This window comes from Falco naumanni, chromosome 1 (genome assembly GCF_017639655.2).
Source record: "Falco naumanni isolate bFalNau1 chromosome 1, bFalNau1.pat, whole genome shotgun sequence".
Classification (NCBI taxonomy): Eukaryota; Metazoa; Chordata; class Aves; order Falconiformes; family Falconidae; genus Falco; species Falco naumanni.
In genome coordinates this window covers 24468651-24488135 of record NC_054054.1, presented here as the reverse complement: position 1 = coordinate 24488135, position 19485 = coordinate 24468651, and the positions used below count along the sequence as shown (strand labels likewise).

The 19485-nt window shown below is 44.3% G+C and overlaps 1 protein-coding gene and 1 long non-coding RNA gene across 3 annotated transcripts in view; both read right to left on the bottom strand.

The window, feature by feature from the left end:
- The window catches only part of MOB1B (MOB kinase activator 1B), a 44915-nt gene extending 30840 nt beyond the window's left edge, over positions 1-14075 (bottom strand). The window contains exon 1 of one of the 2 annotated variants that reach the window (XM_040586474.1): positions 13888-14075. In XM_040586474.1, coding sequence (XP_040442408.1) covers positions 13888-13901 — 14 coding nt within the window. In that variant the 5' untranslated portion in view covers positions 13902-14075. The remainder of the gene's footprint in view (positions 1-13887) is intronic. The other variant, XM_040586482.1, reaches the window with a different exon arrangement.
- Positions 14076-15496: 1421 nt separating this feature from the next.
- LOC121084688 lies at positions 15497-19461 on the bottom strand. Its single transcript, XR_005826840.1, has 2 exons — positions 17792-19461; positions 15497-16729 (listed from the first exon to the last, which is right to left on the bottom strand). It is a non-coding gene; the product is annotated as an uncharacterized LOC121084688 (long non-coding RNA).
- Positions 19462-19485: the final 24 nt, after the last annotated feature.

The following is a 19485-nucleotide window of genomic DNA, read 5'->3' as shown; positions in this document are numbered from 1 at the left end:
TCCCATCTCCCACCGCCCCACACCCTGGCCACCCCCGGTGTGGGTCAGGGTCCCCCGCGAGCCAGGCACAGGGGTGGGTCAGGGAGAGCGGCTGCAGCCCCTGCTCTGCTCAGCTCCCCATCCTGCAGGTGCTCAGCACACCAAAGCTGCCTACAGCACCTGCCTCCCTGCCCATGCCTGCAGTACTTGTCTTCCAAACCCCAGGTCCTTGAGCTTAGCAGCTTGACAAGAAATTCAGCTTTAAAAAATAAATAAATCCCACGGTAACAGATACAAAACGCAACTTTCCACAGAAGACAAGGTGTGCTTTCACATGAGAGAGGAAGGAAAAAAGCCTAGTTTCAAACACCATGTCTTTAAGTATTGAACATCATGCTTCAAAAAAAAAAAAAAAAAAAAAAAAGCCACCACCAAACATGAACCAAAAAGTTTCCTCATCTGAAAAAGTATCACAGACCAGGGGAATTTAAAACAATGCCCTTATCTTTAATCACGGGGAATGGACAATGATGGCAATACGACACAGGTTACTCCTAAAAGAAGAGCTTCTTCAAATATCTGGAAATAGAATAAACAAATCCAGACAGAACCCCAAACCCCACCCTTTTCAGTCAAATACCATTACCTGTCCTCCCTCATCCCACCCTTTTTCTTTGCTACACCATACAGTACATTCAATTTTCTGCAGACTTTTCCACGGAGCACGCTTCTCAAGGGGCACAGTGTCCATTATCACCATCACAGATTTTACATAGCACCTCCCTTCTAGTACTGACTGTGAAATGGGTGGGTTTGTAAGATTCTGAATTCCCTACCCAGCAAGGCAGGGGCTAAAATCTGGCTTTCCCTTCTCAGAAACACAGCTGTCTTCCTAGACTGAAGTTCCACACAGAATGGTAAGAGAAAAGGCAGATGAAAAAGTCTCATCTCATCAATAGCTCCTAAATACACATATCATTATACACAAGACTCTACATGTAAAAGAGCAGAAGTTTATCAGATGATTCACATCCAATAAGAAGAAAATTATTTAAGGTAGCCTTAAGGAATGATTTTTTTGCTTTTGCTCATCCCAATCATCACCATCCAGTGTTGGAAGCTGTTGTAACATGTACATGTCCACATTCTTAAAATACATTTTTTTTCTTCTATACATACACATTTTAGAGTCATGACATTTTAGAGTCAGTGGAGTCAACCAAATGTGGGATTTGCCCAGCAGAAGTCAGATGCTCTTATGTGCACCATAACAGCTAAAGACAAATTTTGCTGGCTGAGCGATGACTAGAGGACAGGTGACTGGCCCTTGGAAAATGGCCATTTCACTCTTCCCTCTGACACATGCCCTCACTCACTCTGCAGCAGCACGCTTTGCGCCAAACCCCGAAAGACATTAGGTGGCCACAGAAGATTTTCTAGCCAAGCCAGGCACCTCTGCTTTCCTGTCTCTCTTCCACCAGTTTTCCATCTGGGAGTTCAAAACGTGCCTGTAAACAAGGGGGAGGTGTTGTGCTACACCACTGACGTCTACTACACCACTCAGGTAGGTCGCAATGGTGTTCCTGCCATTCACCCCGCTGGATGCAACCCTTCTCCCAAGTAATCACAATTCCTAATGCGAGGAACAAGTAAGAGTCTAGAACACCATCCCCTAACCAGGAAATCATCATCACTTTGCTATGCTTACACCAAAATAAATTCCCTTGTTTTATTCACAGCATGTACATTTAATACACTTTCATCTCCTGGAAAACCCGCAAAATAAACAAAGCAAGTCACAGTTGCCCTCAGTAGATACTACCAGAGCTCTGCCTGTGCACTCAAAAACACAATTAAACTAATTCCCAGAGCAGCCAACAGTTGCGGAAATGACTCAACTTCTCAAGCGTTGTCTTCTGTAGGCCTAACAGCAGTGCTGGGCAAAGAGAGGGACAAGCCAGAGTTACGAAAAGCAGCGCACAAGAGAATCCATCAGAGAAAAACTGAAGGTGAAAGGAGGGCACATTCGGCCAAGCCGTATTGATTTGCAGAGACAAGCCGGCAAACAGGCAGACAGCAGAGGAACTGGAACACAGCTGTGGTACAAAATCTGCAGCCTCCCAACAGGCTCACTGTGCGTGTTTCAGCAATGCCGCCCCACTACTGCTCACAGGTTTCTTCACAGACTTTTTCAAGAGCTTTAAGACCACCGAACATCCCTTGAAACAAGTTTTCACACCAATTTGCAAGAGGCAGGCTTTTAGCAAAGACCAAAGTATCTCTGCCTGTTCTCCCCTCGACATCCATCTGAAATCCTGTTACATGAGAGGAATCAAGATTATCCAGAATGTTTTGCTGCATGCTCCCACTGACTACCTTGAGGCAAATGCAATGCTGTCTTCACTCACAAAATTTCTGTCTTATTACAAACAGAGGTCAGATTTTTAAGAAAGCAGAGGACCGGTCTTGGCTGGTTTTCTGGGGTTCTTTCAATCAGACCCAGGTTCCCCAACTATTTGAATACTAACACCTACCATGTACATACACACACACACCCCCATGGAATTGTATGGCATAATCAAAACCAGATTTATTTCTGGAGATTCTAATATCCTAATATTCATGTACTACTACTTTAAAAGAGCAGGCAACTAACAGCTTTGAAGGTGGTAAACACTAAGTATTCCTTCCTCTCCAATTACTTTGATTTTTCCTACGGACCACTGAGATGGCATTTAGTATCTTCACCATTTCAGTCACTAATAAAGCTCTCTGCAAACTTAACAGCACTATTTTCCCACTAATGTTCCCCTCTTTTCTCAGGAAACCCTTATTTCTGTCAATTAGCATTAGCTCACTTAAAAGGGAGGGCACAGCACTAATTCAAACAGAAGTCAGAACTTCACCTAGTTATGCTTCAAAGTTTAGTTTCCACGGAGGTTCAGACCTCAGTTTAGTGCATGAATGTACCTAATAAATCATTCAGTAGACTTAGCTACACTTCTTTTGTAAAACTTACCCTTTCCCATAGACAAAACTTGGCACTAAAATGCCATTTGAACACTTACTTCTGCTGTATGTGAGTGCATGGCGCATTTTCCTTTGAAGGAAGAGGACTCTGTGAGGTTGTGAATAGTAGACTACTGAAAAAAGCTCGAAGGTTGCTGACAAGGATGGCATATGTACCCTGCAGCAAGGACCGCTGCAGGCGAACTCCAGCCCCTGAGAATGCATTTCTGCCCCGTGGCAAGCAAATTCTGAAACAACAGAGTCAAATGCCTGTGACAGACGATGACGCATGCCACACTTGTTATCAAAAGCATACCTATGCACTCCATACCCATCGAAAGCTGTAGAAAGACCCATCCCTGTGAAGTCTGCAGCCCAAACCATCTTAGTCTTCCTCTTTTAGATGCATAATGAGGACACAGAACCAAAAAGCAAATGTGGGGAAGAAGCATGTTTTCGTATTTTCGAGAAATTCTTAAAACCTGTCACTCGGATGTTTCCAAGAAAATGTTATGTTCTAAAGGAAAACAATTACGCAGAGGGAAAATGCTCAGTAACACATGTGGGAGTAAGGATGACACAGCACATGTTATGCAGACGTGCAGAAACATGAAAAGCAGTATTAGAAAACTCAAACGTCATGCAGAACATAAGGAAACAGAACAATATTTTTTCTTCTTTTTAAGAAGGAAGCAGTAACATTCAAGTCCTGGCCTGGCAGTCCAAGTGAATACCAACAAGAGAGGGAAACAAATCAACCACAGAATGATAGTATCCACAATCAGAATCAAACCTAGGAAGTACCATTATGGACACAACTAAGCAAATTATAAAAGAAATACAAGGAAATACATAAAGCTGCAAGTCCGGGTTATTTCTTTCAACAAGACATCTGACTGTGTTTAAAAGAAAAGATATTGGAAACGTTAATAAAGAAAGAAGGTTTACTAAAACATTTAAGTAGGCATGAACGAGTTCAAGATCTTTCAACCAGTAACTGAAACTACCAGGAAGTGGCCCGGAGAGCTCCAGCTTGCCCGGGGCAGCCTTGCACACTGCCATTCTACAAAGCATCACTGGTTTGTGGGGCAAGAGGAAAGAGGGAGGCACGTCAAATAAATAAAACAGGTGATTAACAGGGTTTGCCTACCTGTGATTTCCTTACTGTAGTACTTTTTCAATTTGATAAAACAAGGATAAAAGTGTCCCATGCAAAAGGTATATACTACTTTCCACTGCAAACTTTTCCTCCTGCCTCAGAGATTTCTTTACATTCAACTGAATTTTCTTTATGCTTTTGCATTACTAATGCCATCTGCATCCTAAACCGAATCTGCTTTAAATCTATTTAAAGGATAGTCACATCCTTTAAATACCTTTAAGAAAGTACGAAGCAGAGCTTTTCAGAAAGTGATCTACACACCGCTGAGGATGATGAATTGCAGCAATAAAAGCCTGGCTCTAATATCAAATTAGATCCTTACTTATACACCAAATATAGTGCTTGGAGAACATGCCTCAGAACATGGATGGTTTCCCAAAATGCTGCTTTATGAATGACTAAAGCAAATCTAGTCACCCAACCTATCACAGCAGGCCATTAAAAAAAAACCCCAAACAAACAAACAAAAAACACTAAACAGTTTAATACAGTCTTCATTCCTTTCAAACACAATAAAAAGAAAAATCTATTAATGCGTTTAGGAAAAAGGCAAAGTTTAAAAAAAGGAGAAACAACTGAACTTTATTGGGGGAGGAGTCACTTTAACACTTTATAATAGGCTGTCTTTTATTGTAACCCCCACGCAAAACAGGCTGATGATATGAACACGGCCAACAAGAAAAACTTGGCAACTTCCCAACACAAAAACCTCAAAGCATGTGGGTAAGATTACACTTACACTTTGATTAATAGCTAAAACGGGGTCTGAATTCAGGAAATAACAGTACAATTATTGAAGGCAAGAAATAACACCAAGAATAACAGGAAGAAGAAATGGACAGGAGGCAGTAATGAATAATCTAACAGCTTTCCAAAAATACACTGCATTACTTCATCACCAAGTATTTCTTACACATTCCCCATACTTAATACAATCTTGTATGTGCTATATGTAACTACCTGCAGTAAAATTTGCTTATATCTTGCAAAGTATCCTATCAGGGAAATCTACCTGTCTGAAGCACCTGAGCGGGAACAATAACTCCTATGTACACAGGAGAACATTTCTTTTGAAACAGTTTAAGTTTGTGCATTTGACAACTGAGTCCACAGTCCATTTAACTGTTCTATGTTTTATTTAAATATATGGATTTTTCCCCTTTTCCACTCACATTGCAACAAGAAATTTTAAGAAGAGTTGTCAACCACAGAAGTTAATAATATGGCATTAGAGATGCTTTATTTTTTGTAAAAGTTCCACTTCAGCATTAGAAAAAGCAGTATTTTGTTGCCACAAAGTATGGTAAGTAAAAGACACAGTAATGCCATTTTGATTCCTGAATCCAGAAAGCTCAGCAAGTCTCTAAAACAATTACTCCATTCAACCAAAACAAGGACCATGCTACTGAAGTTGGTAAAAATGCAATTAAAATACCAGCTAGCGAAACAAAATACGGGTTATTTTATTAAGGTCAACATAGAAACCCACCTAATCGTTATTTAGATAGAAATAATTTCTATATCAAAAATCAAATTTCTTAGTTTTTAGCAGAAGAGGAATTTACCAAAGCTTACTTAAGCTCATAAAGAAAGGAACTGGATAAAGTCAACAAATCCAGGCATTATAAGTTCTTATCTGCAAGATGTTCTTCACTGAGGAAGGGTTTATAATTTTCTATGTCAGGACTGCTGCTATTGCTAGGACACAAGCAATTAACTCTGGAGGTCAGCTACCATATTTAAAGATGAAGTGCAATGATAGACAACAAAAAACAAAACAAAGAAAGCAAAACAAAAAAAACCCACCAAATACATGGAAAAGCAGCAAAACTTCAAATAAAACTCAGCTGAAATATGGGTAGGATCACAGGAGGTATGTAAGAATAACAAAAGGAATGGGTTCCTGCCAAATAACAGCTGTGAACTGGAGAAGGAAGTGAGGAGAGGGTGAACAAGATAGAACCATCTTCACATAAAAAAAACAAAACAAACAACAAAAAAAAAATCAGTGGGAAGTTTGGGACAAGAAGCTAAGGTTGCAGCTGGATTTCAGTATGAATGGGAAAAGACAACAAAGGAAGAAAGACCATTTACATTTGCAAGATATATCAGAGCAACCAAATTTGATCTTTTGAAGTACAAGGCCTGAACGGACCAAAAAGCTGCACCTTATCCATAGCTTTCTCCTGAAGCAAAACACAAAAAAGGCAAGAGGGGAGTAAGTTTTGTTCACTTGTAAGTACTGCTTTTAAAAGTTTCAAGATATATTTGCAAGGAAAAAACTATCACCTCATGCATTCACAGTGGGGGACTGCCTTTTTATTAACACACTACCATCTCATACGCATGAATTTACTGTCTGCTGACTCAGGCTACACATTTGAAATGGGAAGCAAAGACTTGAATTAAGCAGAACACATCTGAGATGCACAACGCATTTTACTACACTGCACAAAAACTGGGTATCAGGTCCTGGAAGGACGTACCTACTAAAAAGAAGTTAGTTCAAACTTATTATCAATGTCCCAGTTTAAGATGCACAGATGTATGTCTCTCCAGACAACCAATCCCCAGCTCTCATTCCCTTCTTTCAAATTCCTTCCCCAAAATACTAACCCAGGCAACAGTGCCCTGGGAAGGCATCCGACACATCAACACGCAGACCAACCACCCTGCTGGCTCTGGGAAATTATGTGAAAAATCATAAAGTGAACTTTGTGGTTACTTCTTTATGATCTGCTTTAAATTGATCCAGAAGAGCTGCACACACATGGGTTTAGATAACCTAGTCAGAATGTACTGTAACTCTGGAGGGACATTTGTAGCACACTGCTCATTTTTAAAATTCAGTGTTATTTCCTTCCAGAAGAGGTAAAAGCAACAGATTTCTTCCTCTGGACAGAGAGAGCCCTGAAAACTTAAAAGTAATTTTCTTGCTCTTAGATGTCACACAGAGTCTCCAAAAAGGACCTCTCCAGTTTTTCTTCCCAAATGCTTTTAAGTGTCTTTCACCTATGCTGACCTTCCCAACAGGACTGCGTGGCCCTTCACCACCAGTACAAGTATGTCCATCACAACCTCTCATCAGTAACATTTACATATCATGCAGCAGGTGAAATCACAACACTGACAGCCAGCATGACACTAACACCCCAGAAGTGGTATGAAAGTGAAAGGGAAGGAAATGCTATGTTTAAAAAAGCATCGCACAAAGAGATGACAAAGCAAACCACTGGATCCTGGTAATTCCTTGTCATGAAATGTACAGGCTATAAAATTTTTAAAGTCTGTGAAAAGCAATTAAATTATATTCAGTTACAGGTGAAAACAGGTTCTCCAGCATTTGAATACATAACCCACAATCTCACTCCCTGTGTACTTTTAAAAAAAAAGACAAAAGCCAAACAGCAAGTTCATTCTCAAATCTAATAGGAAGTGGCTTTGTTTACAAACGCTAAAAGCCTCACAAGGCATATCCCGTGGTTTAGGTCGATTGGTGGGTCAAAAACTTATTGATAGCTTTGGCAGCAATACCTTTCGTATTGCTTACTATGGAAGACAAAGTGGCTTAATTAAATGCAGCTGTTTACAGCTTCATTCCATCAGCCTTGGGCATGAAAACATTACCACACTCGCAACTCTTAAGCCACTCCTCAGTGGACAAATGCTTCTAATATGTCATCCTTTTTCAAACAAGATAAAAAAGACTACGTATCTTTCAGGACACATACAGCATAAGATGCAACTGTGACCCCAGGGATGTCCTTAACCATGGCTGCCCGTTGCCAAGAGGCCCTAAATCCAAAGACTTAACAGAAAATTATTGAAGGCTTTTGGCACCTTTTCAAGATTAAAAATCGAGCTGCACAAATCATCCCCTGAAAGCGATCCTTATTCCACCACTGTTCTTGTCTGACAAATGTAAATAGCTAATTGCATAGGTTCACTCACATTGCAAACACAAAGAGAGAAGGACAAACAAGGGAAAACAATTCTGGCATAAAAGCAAACAATTAGGAAGCAATTAAGACCGGACATCACTGTGATGTAGTAAACACAACTTTCACACTGAACAATGCCTTTCTTTGGGGGTTTGGGGTGGGTTTTTTTTCATTCCAAGGAAGCATCTACAAACATGTAAATATGCCAGTCAGTCGCTTTAACCATTACATATTCCCCAAAACAGAGTATTAGCAGCAAAAATTTTTTTTCAAATGCAATTCCAATCTCAGACATCTTACAGCCTGAGCTGGTCTGCACAGCTGTAACTCCAAGGCAAACTCGTTCTTTCTGAAATAAAAGCCAGGCAGCAGCAAAAACCACTTTGCATCTTTCCACCTCCAACCTTACTTACTGGTAAGACAGCAGCACTCCTGCATTGCTGGCTACAGTTTATTTCTGCTTCATCGTATGCTTGCTTGATCAGCTACTTTTTGAAAGCGCACGCAAATTTACCACCACAAGCAGACGTTTCATCAAACTCATCAAGAAAAAACCAAGTCACCGGCAGGAATGGCAAGAACTCAGCTACCTGAACAGGTTGCAACGCACACCCAAGGCCCAGTGAAGTCTGAAGGACAGGGCTGGTGACACAGCTGAGCTCACCGACTGCCGGTTTGCACAGAAAAAGGAAGAAGCCTCCTCCCTGTCTTTTGCCACATCCAGGTACTCCTGCTGCTTCCATTATTCCAACACCATCTCTCATGTCACTACACAATGATACCAAGCACCTAAATCAGCAAAAAACTAATCACACCAAAAAGGAATTAATTGCTTTCTGCTGGTTTAGCTTCCTCAACCAGCTCATTAGAAGGATGAGAAGTGCCTCAGTAAGCTTTAAGCCTATCAGCAAACTACACCCTAATACACTGCTTGGGGGTCTTCAGGGAAGATAAATGAGGGAAGCAGAGTGACAAGCACTTTGAAAGGCCTTTTTCAAGAAAGCTCGAGAATTTTAGAATTAATCGTACCACAGGCAGCACAAGGGACAGCACTTATGGACATGGTTTAGTGGTGGGCTTGGCAGTGCCAGGTTAATGGTTGGACTCTATGATCTTAAAGGTCTTTTACAACCTAAACGAATCTATGAGTGCCTCTATGTCAATTTTCCATTGCTATGGTTTCCGGAAGCTTTCTGTTCCTTGGTACTCCCTTCCTTGAAAGCAAGACCAGCTGCCAGCCCAGGGGCAAATCTTTTGACAGCAAGTCTTTCAAAACAGGAATTAAACACAGAGTTAACACTACAAGTGAAATGACGTGCTTCAACAACATTAAACACAAATTTCAGGTAAAAGCATGTATTTCCACAGCCAATAGTTAAATGAATCATAGAATCGTTTAAATTGAAAAAGACCCTCAAGATCATGGAGTCCAATCATTAACCTAACACTACTGATGAAAGCTATAAGCAGCAAGAAAAAAAAAAGTTTTACTTCCTGTGACATTCACTGTCAGAGCTGACTTTGTATAAACTGTACCTGTAAGGATCTTTTTGCTTTCCTCAAAACTGCTGTTAACAAGACTTTAAAAAAAAAAAATTTAAAAAGTTAGCAGTAACTTCACAGTTCTCTCTCCAGTTTACTCGTAGGCAAAAACTCAAGAGACTTCATTTTTTCATTCCTGGTACTCTGCGGGGGCTGGTGGGGGCGGCGGGGGGGGAGGGAACTAAACAGTTAAACAACAGATTTTGCAGTAAGGTGTCCAGAGCCTCTACCCTGATCTCTGCTCTAGGAACACAGCCTGCACAGTTGTATTACACTAATCAAGCTAAAACTGAAGAAAACCATTCCATGAAAATACAGGGAGAAAAACATCTGCATGTTCAACAAGCATGTACTTTCCATTACCAACAGTCTGTAAATGCCTACACGTTGATTTTCAACGACCGAAATTCCAGTTTAGAAGCCCTAACCAGTCTTCTGTGGGACTCAGTGATAAAAAGGAGATAAATACCACATCTCCAACTGTTAACTACAGGAGCACTCAGGAAGCACTCTAGCTGGAGAGCAACAAAGCTGAAAAACACTGCCCACTTTAGAAGCAGCTTTCATTTGGGAAGTAACAGCAACTCAGGCATCTAGGAAAGCTGAGGAAGGGAAAACATTTTTCAAGGGCAGGATCAGACTGGGAAATCAGGAAGGCCACAATGCTTGTCAATCTGGAAACACACACACCAGCTCTGATTCTGGTATTACTTTGCAAGAGATGTAAGGAAAAGAAAGTAATGTCCCACTGCACTTTCTGCACATACACAAAACTATGACTTTAACTAAATTTTTTGAAAAAATTAACCCACATGCACCACCAGAGGAAGCTGCTAAGCTCCGCCATGCCATGTAACAAGACACAGTTAACTTTGCGTTGATTCCTCAACATATGCACCCCAAACAACAGCTACTCACCCTTACTTGCTGTTTCCATCAGCTCCTAGTCTTTCAAAGTCACATCAGTTACAACTACCTACATGAATCTCATTTTACAAAAACTAAAGGCTGGAATTTTCTGACAGGGATTTATGAATACACAGATGACTTTTTTTTAAGACAACACCACAACTTCAACAATAAAACTGAATCTTTTCCTTTCAAAAATAAATGGTTTTCATCTAGCTTCTTTTTTATGTAAGTTTTACCAGCGTAGGATAACACAAGCATGTTACCATATGGCACGCCTACCAGAACTATCTTTAATTTTTTTCCCTTGGAGATGTAAGTTAAAGTACCTGCAATGATGCTGTAATTTCCTTTTAGAGGCAGCTTACCAAACTGAATTTTTTTGGAACCAAAGATATTTTCTAGTCCAATTCCTTTATATATATATATATATATATATATATATATAAAAAAAAAAAGAAAGATTCAGGATAATCTATTCAACCATTGGAGAGGTTTATAAAGTCTTTTCAGAAAGGAAGAAACAGATCAGAAAGAGAAAACAGTGGCACTGAAAATAACAATTGCTGTCAAAACTGAGTTGTATTAATTCAGTGATTCGTCTCACAAGACAGTCTTTTTATAATGTTACCCATAACGAGAGGAGACAATGGTTTCCCTTGATTCCCCCCCCCCCCCCCCCCCCATGTAGCTTTATATGTCACTGGCCCTAGCAACAGCAAAGAATAGCAATGGATTTGTCAGCGTACAAGGACTGTGCAACGGGCCGGCGAGGGGGGCCCCAAGCACCCTGTGTTATCCAAGCACAATCACCCTGTTATTTGACAACAAGCAAGTCTGCAAGCAGAACACGGCTTTTGATATCATGCCTGAGTGTCAAACTGACAAACTACAGCCAAGTTACTGATGATAAACCTGCGTGACAGGTTCACTGCAATTTCAAAAACTTTTCTAGTCTAAGCTCACAGGGACAGTCTTCATCTGCCACATCTTTATTACAAGTTCAAAACTGTGGGCCAGTTCACAAAAGGAAATTGTGAGTCAGTTCACAAAAAAATAACAGTATCAGCAACGCACAAAAAACAGCATGGACAAACAATTAATTTAGCTACCTCCACACCAAGGAAATTCTCGGGGACAAAGGGTGTGAAAAAGTACTATGATAAACCTATGTAAAAAGTACTGTGAAAATGGGGGGGTGTTGCAGCTCAAAATACAAGTTTGCAATACTGTATCTGTAGAAGTGTAAAGATATCCAACTACTATCTTTGAATACTCTTATCAACTTAACATGAAATTCATGTTTGACAAAAGGTGGTGCTAACTTTCTGGATACTTAAAAAAAGAAAAACTAACTACTTGCCAGTACAATAGAAAGTTTCCTAGTCTCCCTGAGGCCTACCAGGCACATTTAAACTTTATTTTTTAAAAATCCATTTCTAGACTGCAGATGAGCAAATTAGGTGCCATGTACAACACTCCACCAACAACAGCTGAGACAGCTTTGCCAACATTTCTAGCTTTGCCATGCTATAGCTGTAGTTCCCACGTCTGTATTTCATCCAGCAGGACCACTTGAAACAATGGAGGTGGGGGTAAAGGTTTGCTTTCCTAGGTTTCAGAAGGGTCTGGAAAAAGAAAAAAGCATCTCATTATTGCCTGTGACAGAGGGTGGAGGGTTTCATGCTTTTCCGTTACCAGTTAGCCAAATGCCACAGAGAGGGAGGCTCTCTAATTTGCAAACCAGACTCCCAGGACACCACTGTACTCGAAATCCTGTCCCCCTTCTCCGCCGCAGCAGCTGAGAATTATGAAGGAGGGGGACAGCTGGGCTTCTCATTAGGAGCACCTCGCCTGAAACTAGGGACAGTCATTTGCACCCACCTCCCATTTTCAGCTTCCACCCTGCAGCTGATAGGTGATTTGCAAAATCTCTCTTGGGGTAAGACGGCACAAGTGCGCTGACAGGCAAGCCGGTTTGCTACGGGAGCGGGAAAGAGATAAACGCCACGGAGAAATTTAGAAGGAAGCCAGCACTGGTGGTGTCTCCATGAGAACACAACTTACTAGAACGCTCCAGTTCCCAAGATAAAGTATCTTCTCTAAAAGCAGGCTACGTATACATCTGTTGGTTATCAATAGAAGCCTTTAACAACTGTCAGATATCATGGCAACCGTCCCACCAACCGCTCGCACGTAACTCCAAAGGCACAAACGCGCAGCGGGGCGAAGGCCTCCACGGAGCTTGGCTCCACAAGGGCGCTTTTTCCAGCCGCCCGCATTTCCCTTCTTTCCCTAGAGCACATCTTCACTTTAATTAATAGGTCACTGAACCGGTTTATGTTAATTGTCAGAAGTAGCTCGTCTTTGTTCCCAAGGGGAGGGACCGAAGTTCATTCGGTTGTTGTCTACGAAGCAAAACTGCAAAATGTAAGGTTCTGCGCACACCTCAACTGCCACTAATTCCTACGGGAGTTTTTTCACGCCGCAGAAAACGATCGCTCCTCGTTAGAGGCGCCCGCTGCCCGCGCTGCCCCCGCATCCCGCCGCGCGGGCCCCGCACCCCTCCGCACCCGCGCAGCCACCCGCGCCGGGGAGGCGCCTCCGAACGTGGCTGCTCACCAAGCTGCACCGACCCGATCCAGTTTTAACTCATCTACCTCAGATATCCCTACGGGCAGCAACTTCTGCCCACACCGTCCTTGCTACGCGCAGAAAAAACGTTATTAAAATAAAAAAAAAAGAAGGGGCACGGAGTCCAGCCGATGGTGGTTTTCCCTCCGAAGCTGCCCTCGCCTCCCCAGCGCTGCCCCTCGGCACCCGCCGGGAGGGCCTCCCCCGACCCCACATCAACAGCCTCGCGTGGATGTGTTCGCCCCCCGCGGCCGCTTTTCCACCCCGTCCCCGCTGCTGGAGGCGCCGGGCCGGCTGGGGAAGGCGAAACCCCGCTCCCGCGGCGAGCTGCCGCCCTCCAAACGCCCTCCCGGCGCCGCGCCAGCCCCGGCAGCCGCTAACTGCCGCGGCGGGGGGAGCCGTTACAGCCGTTAGCGCGGCCGGGCCCCCCGGGGAGCGGGGCACAAAGGGAGCGAGCGGGCAGGGCGCCGCTCCGCCGCCGGAGCGGGACGGGCAGGCGGGGAGGTGCGGAAAGAGGCGCCATGCCGGCCGGGAGCGGCCGCCCCGCTCCCTCAGCGCCCCGGGCGGTGGCCGCGTCCCCGCGGCGGGCTGCCCTGCCCGGCGGGACGGGGCAAAGGAAGAGGAAAGCACCCTTCTCCCTCCCCAGGCGGCCGGAGCGGGGCGGGGGGGCTCCTCCCCGCCCGCCGCCGTGCCCCCTCCGCGGTTACTCACAACAAGAAGCTCATGGCGATGGCGGCGGAGCGGGACCGGCGGCTGCCTGGGCTCGGCACGGCTCGGCTCGGCGTTGCTCGGCTCCCAATGGCAGCGGCGGCGCAGGGCGGGCGTGTGCGGGGAGAGCGCCGCGGGGCGGGGACACGGCCCGCCGCCTCCCGCCGCCGCCGCCGCCACCCGCGGCCCGCCCGGCCGCCATCGCCCCCAGCGCTCCCCGCGGCCGCCCCTCACCGCCGCGCGCCGCCCCTCACCGCCGCCGGCCGCCGCTCCCCGGGCACGGCGCTCCCCCTCGGGCGTGCCCCTCGGATAGCCCCCGGTCCCTCCGTAGCGACCCCCAGGTCTCCCAGCCCTCTCCCCTCAGGCACCCTCGTCTTCCCTGGAAACGGGCACCCCCTTGCCCTTCGGGTACCCCCATCCTGTCAGGCAGCGCCTTTCCCCCCAGACACCCCCAGCTGCAGCCCCTGCCCCAGGGCTCCCTGGAGCGTTTCCCCCGCCCCAGGTGACCCAAAGGGACGGGAGAGCAGGCATGGCCCGCACCGGCCATCCTCGGGCAAACCTCCGCACAGCTCCAGGCCGCGGCAGCCCAGCTCTCACTGGGCGATACTCTCTGGGCGCGGGCATAACACATATGACAGGCTTTAGGTGGTCCTGGCACTGAAATCCCTGTGATTACCTACTAAACGTTGCAGGAGAACCATGAAAAGCTCCTGAGCGATAGCATGGCCCACCAGCCTTCATCCCTCTTCTACCCCAAACCGCCTGCTGCGGAGCAAGCCCGCAAGGTACAGGAACAGGGAGCAACTGGCTTCGCTTCAGCGTGTCATGCCAGGGACTCAAAACGCGTGACAATTTCATAATTCTGGGCCATCCAGGCTTCTTAGGCGATCTATCCTCATTCTTCAGGGTGCATGACCAAGGAGTTCAGGTACTCAACCCACAGATGACCACCACAGTCAAAAACAATAAGGGAGATCTTAACCGGCATTTCTGCCCTCCTCACTCAACAGTCTGAACCTTTTTAAAAGAAACGTGTCAAAATGGCTTCTAATATTTCAACACAAATGTTTGATTTGTGAGCAGTTTTTAACTTGGCTGTTTCGGGTGAGCAGTCAGCTAAGGACAGACACACACACCTCAGAAGTGAAGATACAGGCAGCTGCAAACTACTGAGGGGGGGAAAAATAGAGTTTTCTTACAAACCCTTGGCAGATCCTTCACCTGACCTCTGCCCTGAACCGCCTCACCTTATGCAAGTGTTGTTAAAAATGGCACGTCCTCCCATTTGTGGAATTATAATGTACAGCACAGTGGAGTATCGTTTCAGCATAAGTTTTCAAATAAGCACAAGCGCATCTTTGCCAGCAGCAACAACCCCACAGCATGCGCTTCCCTGGCAATATACTGAGGGTGCACAGTGCGTTGCAAAAGATGCCCGGCAGCTCATTCCACACCAGATGACAGCTGCAGGCTCTGGTTTTGGGGTCTGGGGACTGTGCTCTGGGAATCCTTACCTCCCATTCCCAAACAGGAATAAGGCTCTTAATTTCGGGGTTTGTCCCAGTCAGTTTATATGTTCTAGGGGAAACAAAGACAGCAGCAGCCAGAATGCTTCAAACTGAAATATTATATTCATATCAAACAATGACTGCACATTCCACTGTAGACTTAGCCACATCCAACTGCCACCTCTTTATGGCAGAAATTACAATCCCAGGATGTAATTTCACGTGAAAATCTGCCTCCATGTAGCTCAATAAGGAGCCAGCTGGATTTCCAAGAGGGGACAGGGCAGGCAGCAGGACCCCCAGAGACTAATTCCCTCCTGCCCAAAGGGATTCTGCGAGCCTGGCAGCCCTACAAAGCTCACAGTGCTGCAGGTAGGCCAGAGGAAAACCCATTGACTTCCAGATTCGTTATCAGGCAAATTCAGTACATCGAAACATGCCACAATCCCGCACAGTGTTAAGTTCCTGTACAGCACATAAGGGGTTTCAGCTATAACACCTTATGTGGCAACATTGACAGTTGTCTGCTGCTCTAGTGTTTTTAAATGCTGAAACTGCATTTTCTGCTTTTCTGGCTCTGTCCTTCAGACCAAGTCAGAATGCTAGGTCAGGGCATTTCTGAGTAAATTAAAATTACACTACCCTTTTTAGGACACTTTTTAAATCAAGTCTTTTACTGGGCAGCAAAGGCGTAATTAAAAAGCATTTCATGACGTTTGCAATTTTTCTTTTGGCTGTATTAGTAAAAGCAGGCACAAAATGGGTCTCTGGGCACTTTTTAACAGATGCTGTCAGGCTAAGCTGGCCACATAAACCAAGCTCAAAAAAAATATTGCTGATCTTTCTGGCAATTCATGTTGGGACAGGAACAACCTCCATTCCCTGTTCCCACCCATACGCTTCCTTCTACCCACAGAGTGTTTTATTTTAGTGGCAAGTTAAAATTAAATGTCTGTTGCTGCAGCAGTCAGTAGGAAATACTTGGCTTGGGTGGCTGTCAGGAGAAATGGTTACGTAATGTGTACATTTTATGTCTCACATTAATATCGGTCTGTGCGGGATGGCTAAGGGTCACATGAAGTGCTCACTTCAGACGCTGCCAATACAAGGGACTGGCAGCATGCTGCAGTCTTACGTAAGAGTCAAACCGCTCAGTTGCTCCAGGAAAGGCACAGTGAATGCTCCCGTGGCCTCACGTCTGTCATTTTGGTTTATCCATTATACTGTGGAGCTTAAAGAATTACTCTGAAAGGGCCCTCAAGCTGACAGAGTGCTTTGGTCCTGAACTGAAGTTTTCAGCTTTGGCAGCACAGCTTGGTAAACACGGAACATTCCAGCTGAAAAGAGTTCAGAAATTAAGATCACAAAACTTAATAGGCATGTTATTGCGAATAGAAAAAAGGAAACGAAATTTTGCCTTGAAATGTAAATAATACAGTAAGTAAATACTAAGCTTTGTAAACATTCTCCCCACATTCTAGATTAAACCGATAGCATCCATGAGATTTTTAATTGGATACTTGTTTGTGCATTAAGGTAAGGGATTTGATTTGTGAACAAGGGAAACATTTAAGTATAAATATCATGGTACGTACTTGTAATTACTTGCTACAACAAAATGTAACACATGAAGAAATTACAGGAACTATGAGGTTATTATGCAGTGGTCCTAAGCGTCACCGTAATTCTGGAGCTGGGATGATACAACTCAGCAGCCCTGTTACCACTGGACTGTAGAAAGCATAATAAATTTGGCCCTCTGTTGCCTTCAGGGCTCCTGTGGCACTTGGATATGTGTCATTCCTGCTACAATGTTCATACACTTCAGTAATAACGTGTCAGAAATAAATTATTTGTGTAGGACCTGCTCCACAAATCTCAACAGCGTTTACGGTGTGGACAATGTCTGCAGTGAGGTTCATGTAACTTAAATGTCTCCATGTACACTGTGCTTTCCTTTCTGTTTTCCAGAGTTGGTGGGCTCGTTCAGGTTAAGGACACAATCTCCTGCTGAATGCTGAGAGAGTTACAAATCAGCGATTGTATGACAGGCTCATCTTTCACAGAAAATGGTAGAAGCCCTACTGCTCGAGTAATTTAAAGCTAAATTAATAATTTTAGTAAATACCACAACAAAAGGTCAATTTTTCTTGATGACAGATTATACAAAGTGATAAGTAATGTTTCCCAATATAAGATAAGCATGTGTTTTAGTATCAACTCAGAAGATTTTTCTTTTTCCTCTGGTCAAACTAAAGAATAGCTGGTATTAATTATTCTTAACAATTAACCTGTTTAACGTTGGGTATTGAAAAAGGCATCTTCCAAAGTAAATCTAACTTCTTTGTCAACAGCAGTATGGAGGGGCATCTCCAGGGGTTATTTTTGGTTTTACTTACAGTAACAGATTTCCTCTCATAAGCAGACTTCATTCAACACCAGTTCTGTCGAGTGAATAAATGCAAATTCTGTTGTCCTAGGATGATTTATTTTTTTTCCTCTGACCGTAGGTGCGGAAGCTTTGATCCGTCACGGTTGCTAAGGAAGCTCTGGGATTCCTGGAAAACTTCAGTGCCAACAGATGCCCAACAAAACGGTGCCCTCTAAAGGTAACTCGCACACACTGACAAGCTACAAGACAAGCAGTGGGATATTTTTCACTGTACTTAGGTAGCAAATATATTGAAGGAAAAATGAGTGGAAGACATGCATCTTTTAAAGACACCCTTCCTCACACCCTGCTTGGTTCACAAGAGAGGAACACACATAGCATTCCCTTGGTCCGTAACATTCAGGGATCTGCTTATTCAATTAAACTTCAAGCACAAAAACCAATCCAGATAAAGATAAGTGTTCAAGATGAATTCCTGTAGTTATCTTAATTTTTTGCCCCTATAAAATTTCCTTGCTTACTTAAAGAAGGTTTTGAAGAGAAACCTGACATGTAGACTATGAAAAACTGGAATGTGAACCACTTCAGCACTGAGGTTAACATTCCTTTGAAAATGTGTGCAATACGTGATTTACCTTGAAAACTGAAAAGAGTTGAGAGTGCTGTTGTCAAGAGACTGTGTTATTATCAAGGCAACAGTCTGTCATGAAAGTTTGTTACAGGGAATAGTTTATAAAAGTAAAAGCCAGCAATGAGAAGACATAAAACAGCTTGTTAACATTTCCAAAATGGTGATAAGGAACACTCAAGGTTTCTGAGAAATTAACGGGTTGGCAGTACTACAAGCTGAAAGACTTTTGTTGAAAATCCCAAGATCATATCTTGGGTGATAGTTTGCAATGGCTTGAGATTGCAACTCTTACCTGGTGATCTCAAGACTAGAACTACAGGATGCCGGACAGAGGAGGATAATCTTCCCTGTCATGGCTGTCACCATCTTCCTGATGCTGGGGTCCAGACGCCCGGACAGCCTGGCTCATCCTTCTACGGAGCAACTGCTCAGATACCTGCCTGCTCACCCTGGGTCTGAGCCTCCACAGTCTCCCATGGCTTCCTCCACTGTTGGGTTGGGGGGTTTGGCTTGTCTTTTCTCTTCTTTCTTGTTTTGTTTCATCCTAAAAAGTTTTCTTTTGGGTTCTGCATAACCTACCTTCCCCATGTGTGCACTTACAAGAAGCTGGTGCTGGCTCTTTCCCCCTCATCCCTCTTGGATGCAGCAATGACAACAGGGCTGTTTTTCCAGATCATGGGAAAGGTGCGTATGTTCCTCCCAGACAGGTCCAGCCAGTATTGCCTCTGATGTATAAGGCTATCAAGCTCGGAATAGAGCAAGGGGGAGAAAATCAGGTCTCTTAGAACAGGGAAGGGGTGCAAAAAGGTTGTCATGCTTAAGTCTGACGTAAAACTTTACTTTGCAAATATACTGAGGGTGCGGTGGGGGTGGGGGGGTATTCCTTCCTGTTTTGTTTGATAAAAAAATGTAAGCCCGTTAGCGGTGACAGAAAGTCTAACGGAGCATAAGCCAGTTAATACCGTGTCGCGACTCATCGCTGTGGGAGCGCGGCAGCTCTAACAGGCGTTTGGCTTCCCCTTGCAGAGGCTGAAGGGCCCCCGCCGGGCCCGGCGGGCCGGCAGTGAGCC